The sequence below is a fragment of the Lepidochelys kempii genome, chromosome 1, assembly GCF_965140285.1.
Source record: "Lepidochelys kempii isolate rLepKem1 chromosome 1, rLepKem1.hap1, whole genome shotgun sequence".
Classification (NCBI taxonomy): Eukaryota; Metazoa; Chordata; order Testudines; family Cheloniidae; genus Lepidochelys; species Lepidochelys kempii.
The window spans coordinates 67,579,262-67,590,344 of record NC_136380.1 but is presented as its reverse complement, the minus strand read 5'-3'; the positions used below and the strand labels follow the sequence as shown (position 1 = coordinate 67,590,344).

The 11,083-nt window shown below is 40.9% G+C and overlaps 1 protein-coding gene across 8 annotated transcripts in view; it reads right to left on the bottom strand.

Moving 5' to 3' along the window:
* Positions 1 to 902: 902 nt before the first annotated feature.
* PCDH17 (protocadherin 17) overlaps positions 903 to 11,083 on the bottom strand; it is a 106,504-nt gene continuing 96,323 nt past the window's right edge. For 6 of the 8 annotated variants that reach the window (XM_073346085.2, XM_073346104.2, XM_073346110.2 and 3 more), the window contains one exon: positions 903 to 3,148. In XM_073346085.2, coding sequence (XP_073202186.1) covers positions 2,466 to 3,148 — 683 coding nt within the window. In that variant the 3' untranslated portion in view covers positions 903 to 2,465. The remainder of the gene's footprint in view (positions 3,149 to 11,083) is intronic. The other 2 variants (XM_073346118.2, XM_073346131.2) reach the window with 1 other exon arrangement.

Sequence of the window (11,083 nt, the reverse complement as noted above, 5' to 3'; positions counted from 1 at the left end):
ACTGGCTGAACTAAAAGCTTGGTGCTCATAAACTAAAGTGATGAGCACCATGGAAATAAGGATAAAAGACAGACAAAACAAAAAGGGATCCTCTCTGGAATTTTAGCTATCAAGCAAAATCAACTTTCAATCTCTTGGCAAAATAATACTGTAGTACACAGACAACAACACATTTTAGATACACAAATTGTCCAAAATATGGAGAGTAGCTTGATAAAACATGTACAATATCCTTTGTTTACATATGATTGTAGACTTTCTGTACAATGGAAGCTGAGAGCAAACTTTTGTAATGGCTGCTTTTCAAGAACCAAAGACAATTCATTGTAGGTCTGACTAGATGAGAACACCTTTATCACGGAATACACAACATCACAGCCAGATGTTGGTCAACTCTGTTTCTTGAACTGATGAATATTATTTAAGTACGGCCTTGTGGGATCTGAAATGGCCAACCTGAATTAAATTCACTCTTTTAAATACATTTAAAAATATGACAGTTTAAATTTAGTGTAATACAGATCAACAATTTTTTATCACTGTGTTTCATGGTGCTATGTCATAGAGAGTATTTAAAATACCTAGAGGAAAATTTTAGTCTAAACTTTTCCTCTGCTGCTTCTTGTGCTAGTTTCATTTTAAGCGAATATTTAAATGTGTATTTTTTCAGCTTTTCATCTAGAAGCAATTTTGAAGTTTGCCAAACTCTCTAAAGGGTTGACGTTAAAAGGGGGGAGGGGGAGGAGAGGGAGGGAGAGAGAAAGAGAGAGAGAGAGAGAGATTCTCTTGTAAATTATTCCAAGGCGGTAACAAAGCAACTTAAAATAATAGTTAAAAAAACAAATAAAAAATAAGCAGCCTGCACCCAGAACCTTTGTAAACCATAGCACTTTCCAAGAAACCAGAAAAAACAGCGCTTTACCACACAGGCTCTGACACATTTTTATACTCGAGGAACTTAACAGTAGCATAAAACATTAAATATTAGGATCAGTTGTGATTTCAACCAAGAATGTGTTACCTAACAGACTGTCTGCATATGTGCTTGGAAAAAAACAAGGAGGTTTCAGGTGTTGGTTCAAGTGTAATTTTTGTTATTAAACATAGGTTTGCAATAGAAGGATTTGCACATAACCATGACTGATAGTTGTATTTGTAGGCCGTTCAGTTAGCTCCATCAGCTCACTCAAACACATTCTGAACAGATTATGTACTGAAGTACTTTGTAGACCATACATTAAACAAGAGACTTTGCTCTGAGGCCCTGCTTCCCACACTCCATGGGGAAAAGGAAGCAGGAGAAAACAAAACTCATAGAGTTCGACAGCTACTGAGGCAACACTTGCCATTTACAATATAAGCCCAAATATTTTTGCAACACAACTATATATTAATTTAATAAAATACACAATATAGCTCTTATACACTCAACAATTTGGCTCATATGCACTGAATCTGCAATAAATCAATAAAAATATGTCATTTGATGTAAACACATTGAATCTTCTTACATTTGCACATTTAAATGGTCATGTGATTTGTGTAGATGCCTACGACATTTTCACTTTCCTGAGCTATTTTAGTGTCCACAAATTAATAAAAACGTGTTAATAATGTTATTTTGTTTCACGTATTACCCTTCAAAGGTAACTATTTTTGCGAACTTGTATTATACCTCAGGTTTGTTTCTAACTTAGTGCTAACTATTTATATTTTTGTTGGACACTAAAATGCTAAATAGGCATTAAAACCTTTTTTTTTTTTTCCTTTTTATCAAGTGAATTAGCTTATGTGTGTGCAGGACAAAATGGACTATATCATTTTACATTTAACTTTAATATGATATGAGTTGTGTTACTAATGACCAGGATATGTTTTGTTGAATAATGATGTGGAATGATTTTTGTTTTTTGTGTTTTTGTTTCATTTTTGTGGCAGATAATTTTATACAGAAATGTTTACCACAAATGAATGTTAATGTTTGGTGTAGCTTGGACTACTACAAAATCTTTTTTAGGACTTTCAGTAGAAGCCTGTGGTGACTGCTGGAAATCCACCACAGATCAGAATGATTCAACCCTGCTTTTCATGGGGTTTATAGGTAAACAGTAAAGTCAGCATCAACTATTGAGGACAGTCTTAAAATATCAGACGTAGTTCTATTCCTCATTTCTCATACCTTCCTATCAGATTGTCAAAATGGCACTGTCTTTCCTTCTTTCTCTTGGTTCTTAATGTACTTCACACTGTCCTAATGAAAGTTTGGTCAAAATGAAACCAGTATTTTATGTGAAAAAGAAAGAGCAGTGAAAAGAACATACTTGTGGGCACTTCAGACGTTCACTAAAAGCCTTAAAGCAGCATTGGTCTTCCTTCATCCCTGTAAAACTGTTATAACCAGGGGCGATCTTTTTTTTTCCAGATAAGCAGAAGAGGCAAGTAAGTGCCAGCCTACACTTTTTTTTTCACTTCCTCACAGCTACAGGGTCACTTCCACGACAGTCCTGTAAAAGCTTGTCAATTTCTCTCACAACTTCCTCTGCATCCACTGACTCTCTCCCTAGATCCCGATTTGAACGGTCTAACTGCTCCAAAACAGAGTCCATCTCACTTGAGTCTCGGCTCACTCGGGAATGTACATCTGCAAAGACCCTAGCCATCTGATCTGATGCAATGAATGGAGTGTCTCTTGACTGTTTACTAGGTGATAGATACTGACTGTCAGTTGACAAGTACTGGCTGCTTGATTCAGCCAAGGCTCCTGATTTCACTTCACAACCATCCAGTGGTCCTTTTGTTGAGGTGCAAGGCTCAATGCATGTCTTGGTTGGGCTGCTCGATGCTGAGGGAACCTCCTGAAGAAGAGGACTCAGGGCACGTTTGGCTTTTAAATAAGGTTTAACATTGGCAATGAGAATAGTGTGCTCTCGCTTGTCTTTCCCGAATGTACAAAAAGTCTTTTTCCCGGTGGGATTCACAGTTTCGTAAGTCTCAGTCTCAACGTTAGCTTCAACTGTGGGTACAAAGAGATTTGTGCGATAATCTGCATTTTCAGCCTGATTGTTTGTAGGGAACTGTGGCATCCAACACCTGTCAGAATGACCGAGCACTCTGCATTCATCTGTGCAATTAACACACTCTTCTTGTTCTGTAAAGCAAATGAGAAAAACAACAACTCATGTTATTAGGGGTTCCTTTAAACTAATACAGAAGCTATGATCAGCTCTCAGTTGGCTTTCCTGACCTCTGATTTCTTAATTATGGAAAAAAAGGAATAATTAAAACATTTCAGGAGGACTGCATAAACTAACCGTTTGAGACAATATATTTACTTAACTCTGTTCTCTCAATATTAAAGCATTCACATAGCCCAAAGGAAATAAAAAGGGGTCGTTAGAGAATCATTCTCAGTAGAATTGAGCTTCATCTGTAAACTAATCTGCTGTAGAAATCTGTTAGTCTTTGTTCTGTAGAACTCATCCTAGAAAAATAGTGAACAGTACTTAAGGAACTCAAAAGGCATTATCAGGATTAATTTTTCAAATCAAATAACTGAGCAAAGACTGGCTCTATGGAAATACAAACACTTCATAGAATTAAGCCAGCTGAGTTTTCATTTTTGTCACCTCCATTTTGTTTGTAATTGCTATGCTGGGTGACAGTCATGAAATAAAAAGATTTTCTTAAAAAGCCAACTTTTCCTGCTGAGAATAGAGAACTGGAATTTTCCATCTGTATGGTTCAGTATAAGCTTGTCAAAAATGCATACCGCTATTTTATTAGACATGAGAATGGATCATGTAATCAGTTTCCTCCTTTTTTGTTTTGGTGAAAGTATGTGAAAATGGATTTACTCAATACATACAATTTGGAAGAATGATAAGCCTTGACATACTATTTGAATTGATAATGCTTTCAGTCAGGATTTTTATATTTCTATTTTATGAAAGAGATAATGGAAAAAAGCTAAATAAAGCATTTTTGTTCACTGCATTTTTAAAGACTAAATGTGGAAATTTCTGGTCCTACAATTCAGTTCAAAGGCATACATAAGAACTTTGAGCTAGATTAACGGAGGGACTAACATGTTACCACACGTTTCAGAGTAACAGCCGTGTTAGTCTGTATTCGCAAAAAGAAAAGGAGTACTTGTGGCACTTTAGAGACTAACCAATTTATTTGAGCATAAGCTTTCGTGAGCTACAGCTCACTGCATTGGATGAAGTGAGCTGTAGCTCATGAAAGCTTATGCTCAAATAAATTGGTTAGTCTCTAAGGTGCCACAAGTACTCTTTTTCATGTTACCACACCTAACTTTTAGGCACCTTACTGCTCAGAGGAATCCACAACCCCAAGTTAGGCACCTAGGCTCCCTGTACAGTGCATAGGTAAAAGAGAAATAGGTGCTGGTTGTGGTCCCCTTATATCTTTCAGCCCACTGGTTACAGCACTTAACCAGATTGTGAGAGACCCACATTCAATTTTCCTCACTGTCTGATGCAAATAAGGAACTTGGGTCTTCCCTGTCTCAGGAGATTACCTTAACCATTGTGCTATGATGTATTCTGGGGCAGGTTTCTTTCAGTCTCTCCTGTTGAGCTGTGTATAATTGCTTAAATGCACACTGGGAGAGACAGTGAGAGAGGATGACACTACAGTCCAGTGGTTAGGGCACTCACCTAGGAGGTAGGAGACCCAGTCCCTGTTCTCCAATGCCTAGTTAATTATACAAAGCAGCACAGCTTCAACAGGACAGATCGAGAGAAGCCTACCTCAGACTACACCCTAACACAGTAATTAGGGCACTCTATTGGAAGGGGGAAGAACTACGTTGAAATCCCTTCTCCACATAAGGCAGAATGAAGAACTGAATTGGATCTACTACATCCCAGCTGAGTGTTCTAACCAGTGGGCAAAAAGTTAAAAGGGCACCACCAGCAGCTGTTTTGTGTGGGTTTAGGTGTTCGCTGAGAATGCCCACTAGATTGGATTCCACAGGCAAGATAAGCAGGGGAACACCTAGTTTGAGCATCCTGCTGGGGCTTCAGCATGAGATAGGTGCCTAGAATGCGACAGCTGTGTGCATGCTCCCTGGCAGAAATGTAGGTGCCCTAGGGGACTGTAATGATGGAAATTCAGGCACCTACAGAGGTGGGCGGCAGGTGAGCGGTGGTTTTGAGTATCTCAATGGCAAGTAAATGTCAGACTTAGGCCCTAAATCAGGCCCCCAAGCTATGGCCAGCATGCAGTCCAACTGGCACACAGCTACGGCCCAACTGTGTGCTAAATGCTGCCAGGCCCGCATGGCCAGATCCGGGTTCCCTGCTGCCAGGCGCAGTGGGGTTGGGGTCCAGGCTGCCTCCGTGCTGCCCAGTACCCCGCCCAGGGCTCTGCTCCTGGCCCCACTCTGTGGAGAGGTCTACGGGTCTGTAGGGGAAGGCTCGGGGCGGGGGAGCACTGTAGTTCTCAACCTGCAGCCCAGGTAACACATTGTGGGCCGCATGAAAAATAGGTTGAGTACCACAGCCCTAAGTCCTCTGGAGAACCTATCCCTCTCTGCTTAAAAAAATGTGTTTTGGCTGGTCATCTTGAGCCAAACCAATTATTTCTGGACTGTCATTCTTCAGCCCGAATTTCACTGTGTGAATGACTCCAGCTTTATGTTAGGAGGCTAGAAAATTTCAGAAATACCCTTTGGATCCCTTATTAAGGGATTCTTGATTGTAAGGGGAACTACTCAAGTTGTAGTGGGGGAGGTTTAGGTTGGATAGTAGGAAGAACTTTTTCACTAGGAGGGTGGTGAAACACTGGAATGCGTTACCTAGGGAGGTGGTGGAATCTCCTTCCTTAGAAGATTTAAAGGTCAGGCTTGACAAAGCCCTGGCTGGGATGATTTCGTTGGGGATTGGTCCTGCTTTGAGCAGGGGGTTGGACTAGATGACCTCCTGCGGTCCCTTCCAACCCTGACAGTCTATGATTCTATGATTCTACTGCCCATATTCTCAGTACTCTCCAACCAATACTGAGAAAGTAAATCTCAGATGTCTTGAGTTCTGGGTTTTCTTAACACTGTTCCTCAGTTGCTAAAAATTTCCACCCGCTAAAGTACCAGACAGGCCTCCAAATCATTACGTTTTTTTTAAGAATTTGGTAGCCATAAAAATTTTTAGATCTGGAATTCCAGCTGAACTAAAAAGATTGAGATTCTGATATATGTATGCGCCCATACACACACACACACACAAAAGGTCTTGAGCCTGAAAAATGCTGAGCACCCGTAACGTTCACTGACTTGACGTCAAAGTATAGTACAGGTGAACTGCACCTATCAGGATCAGACAATAACTATTTAATAATCTTAGAACACAACCTCTATGTATTAAATACACAAACTACACAGAGCCACACACAGATAAAAACACAGAGAGGCAGAATCAAATACTGTAAAACAGCATTAATCATTTACACTTAAAAAAAAATCAGCCATATGACTGAAGCTTGAGCTAAGTTTAATTAATGCTGTGCTACATCACTTTATAGTGAGGTAATTTAATTCATGGTGAGAGAGTTAACCTAGATATATTATTAATAATCATTTACAGAATACTGCGAATTCATGCAGTGCTCTACACATGTTCCTGACCCCAAAGAGCTTAAAATCTAAGACTGACAAAAGAAGCAAATATGAGACAGAGTAAATTGCTATGGGGGAAGAGAGTGTGGAGAAATTCTTAAGGAATAGAATATAGCAGGAAAGATTTATGGAAGAAATTAGTAGAGGATCTCTGGAGAACAAGAAGTTGGACACTCTTCTTAGTGTATGGGAAATGGGGTAAAGTAAAGATGGTGAGAAGCAGGGAGTTTAAGAAGAAAATGAAGAGAGCGTACCAAGAAAGGGCTGGGAAGAGCTTAAAGACTGGGGTTGAAGTTTGTGATGCCTGTTTTTACTCTGTATTAATGAGATGACACTAGTGCCCGTACACACATAAAATACGTAGTGACAATTGCCTGGTGATAAAAATGCAGAGCCACACAGATAAATTACATTTCTCTTACACCTGCATTTCACCAATTAGTCTATCTCTGTCAGAACTGCTTGAAAATTCCAACCCCCAAAGCAGCTTCAAAAGAACCAAATGAAAAATAAATGGCTGACCAAAAAAAGTGAAAAAATCTCAAAACAAACCAAACAAAAAAACCTCAAACCAAACAAAATAAAACTTCCATCAACCTGCTAGAGCACTGTTTCTCAAACTGGGGTCCCTGGACCCCTGGGGGTCAGCGAGAGTTCTCCAGGTGGTCCACTGGCCCCACTGATCAACTCCTTCCCCTCAAATCCTCCCCCTCCCTCTCAGCACCTCCTGCACGCTGGGGAACAACTGTTCCCCGGCATGCAGGAGGCACTGGGAGGGAGGGGAAGGAGTTGATCAGTGGGGGCAGTGGCTCCAGACAGGATTCCGCCCCCTCCCCTGACTTCACTCCATCCCCGCTCTTCCCTCTCTTTCCCAGCACCTTCTGCACACCGCTGAACAGCTGTTCCTAGGCGTACAGGAGACACTGGGAGGGAGGAGATGAAATCAGAGAGGGAGGAGGAGGAGTTGATCCGTGGGGCTGGCGGCCCCGGACATAATTTCACCCCCTCCCGCAGCGTGCCCCATCTCTGTTCCTTCCCAGCACCTCCTGCATGCCGCTGAACAGCTATTCAGCGGCACGCAGGAGGTGCTGCGAGGGAGCGGGAGGAATTGAGGGAGAGAGGGGGAGGAGAAGCAGGGACGGGATGTGCTCAGGGGTGGGGAAGAAGTGGGGCAGGGGTGGAGTGAGGGCGGGAAGAGGTGAAGCGGGTGTGAGGCATTGACAATCATAGACAACTTTTCTGAAACCACTAAAATGCACATCTACAAAGAAGAAATTATATTCCTGCTAAATTTCAAGTTTTTAACAACTACAATGTTCACATCAAGACCTAAAGTTAAGGCTACGTTTTAGTCAAGGGTATTTTTAGTAAGTCACGGACAGTAAACAAAAATTCAGGGCCCGTGACCTGTCCACGACTTGTACTATATACCCTTGACTAAATCTTGGTGGGGGTGGCAGCCCAGGGGCACCGCAGGTGGTGATGTGGGGGCGGCCTGGGATCCCCGCTGGTGCTGGGGGGAGTGGCCTGGGACCCCCGCTGATGTGGGGGGTGGACGGTGGCACGCAGCCTGGGACCCCTACTGGTGCCGGGGGGTGCAGTTGGCAGGGCTGGCAGGCTCTTTACCTGGCTCCGTGCCTCCCCGGAAGCAGCGACATCCCCCTCCCTCAGCTCCTAGGTGGAGATGTGGCCAGGCACTTCTATGCGCTGCCTTCACCCAGAGTGCCGGCTCCACATCTCCCATAGGCTGGGAACCATGGCCAATGTGAGCTGTGGGGGCAGTACCTGCAGGTGGAGGTAGTGTGCAGAGCCCCTTGGCCACGCCTCCACTTAGGAGCTGAGGCAGGGGGATGTTGCCGCTCCCTGGGAGCCCCTCCAGGTAAGCACCTCCCAGAGCCCTCACCCCATACCGCACCCCAAATCCCAGCCCTGAGCCCCTTCCCACACTCAAACTCCTGCTGCTGCTGGGAGGCGTGGTGGCCCAAGATTGCCCCAGCAGCGGTTGGTGAGGCTGGCCCTGGGGCTGCCCCAGCTGCTTGGGCAGCCCTGGGGTCAGCTGCACCAGGCACTGGAGAAGTCACGGAGGTCACAGAAAGTCATGGAATCCATGACTTCCGTGATCTCCATGACAACCTCACAGCCTTACCTATACTTAACATTCCATATGTGTTCCAATCTAAACAATATTTTCAGTCTTATATTTTTTTTGGTCTTTTAACTCTTGGGTTGAAATCTGGCTGTTTTGTTCTGTCTAATGATTACTTTTTTAAAAAAAGTAATAACGTTTCAGCCATTTTTGAGAATGGAAATGGAAATTTTCATATATGAAAGTTGTATTTTTTTCTCTTTGCCTCCCATTCTCAAAAATGGCTGAACCAGTTTTACTTATTTTTTTAAAAACAGTAGTCCTTGGACTGAGAACAAACCATTCAAAGATAAAAAACCAAATATATAATAAGACTGAAAATAAAATGAAGCACTTATGCAATGTTAACTATAGGTCTCACTATACACTCTGTCTGTAACTAAAACCCTGCAAATTCGCAGATATCCACTTTATATCTGCAGATATTCGCATCTGCAGATGTGAACCATTTTTGCTGATTGGTGATGGATGGATGCGGATCCAAATTTTATAGCTAAGGCCCTACAAATTTTGTATCCATACAGGGCTCTATCTGTAACGTATAGAAAAAAAACCTATGGTTGAGATTTTCAAAGCCAACTAGTGGACTTTACAAAACTCCCGTTAACTTCAATATGACTTATGTGGCTAAGTTCCCTAGTCAGCTTTGAAATTGTCAACCTTTATGAAATATATGTATGTGCATACATATAAGTGTTTACATACATATGTGTGTAACTATTACACACTATTTGTCCCTCATCAGTAAGTACACAAAGAAAAATCTATGATCCATTAGACTTGGCAATCCCTTTAAATAAAATGAATACTTATCTTTATATATCATATTTATCTTTTCCCTCTAGTTTCCTGAATTGGCTAAAGCTGTTTTTATACTTGCATTCATATTTGCAGTATTGACTAGCCTTCCATTTCTGTTCCCTGGACATCCTAGCACTGACTGAATTAAATATGAAGCAAAAAAAGGAGAGAACAGTTTTGTGAGGAAAAAAATACAAGTTGACCTTGAAGGGAAAACCACCAGCAGTACATGAGCTTTTGCCTTGCTGAAAATCTGTACCTTTTTACTTCACTCTTTTATGTCGCATCATAGGAAGCAGATTTGGACTATTGATTATCATACATTATAAGCTGCTCACCCTCACCATTAGCCTGTAATTTTGACTGCTGCTGCTAGAAGACAGTGAAGAAAATCGAACAGCCACTTTTGTACCAGCAGCAGAAACTATAAACACAAAGTGAACTATCACCACCAAGGGCCAAATTAGTATTTATGAGAAAACAGAATCAATTTAAAGGTAAAAATAAATATATAAAATAGGTTATATGCAGCATTGTACAGCAAGATGCACTGGAAGGGTGATATGCACTGTTGGTCTTTATCTCTACTTGTCTACCTCTTGTTGAAAATAAACCCTTAACAGTCCAAGTGTGTACAATAAACAGCAGCAGCCTGGAGACTTTCCTCAGTCTCTGGAGCTTTAAGGGTAAACAATCAGAAGTGCTTTATGCACTTCAGGGAGAACAAATCCTAAAATAGACCTGCTAAATTATCAACCATAGAAAGAAAAGGAAACAAGCTACCTGGCAAATGATAGTAACCTAGATTGGAAATCTGTAGCAGAAAGAGCTAAGATAGCCCAGGATGAAGTCATGCTGGCAAAATGTAGACTGTACAATGCAAGATATATATTTGATCAAAATATGCTACATCTACAACAAAAAATAATGCAAAAAATGGTCATTTGAGCTAATCTTAAAATGAAAGATGCATTTCTGTGGTTCTTTCTCTAATTCCTTACTCTTTCCTCACAGTCCTCATAAAACAGAATAAAATAAAAATGGTGCCACATTTCTTTTTACAGCACAAATACACTGCATTACCATGATAACTAATTAGTGGGTTCATATTGCTGACTTCTTTCATATGGCTAAAAAAATGGGAAATCATAATTTGACTCATTAACTCTTAAGTGTCTTCTTAATTATCACAAGGTTAATTTAATAGAATTAAAGTTTTTTGCTTCTAACAATGTATAGCTAACCTAACTTCACAAATACTACTTCACTTTAATTGGCTCTTAGATGTTTATTTTAAATTACTTTAAAAATAAAAGACCAAACATAAAAAACAACTGCCAAGAAGCATCTTATATGATATGTTTATAATTTCCAGGTCACTGCAGTTTGTGTCAAATTACTGTACATAATGTAATAGTATATGTTCATGTTTCTGTGTTTATGTGTGTAAGCTGACTTCACTTATATATAAGAAATTATATAAAATCAAACAAAACCAAACC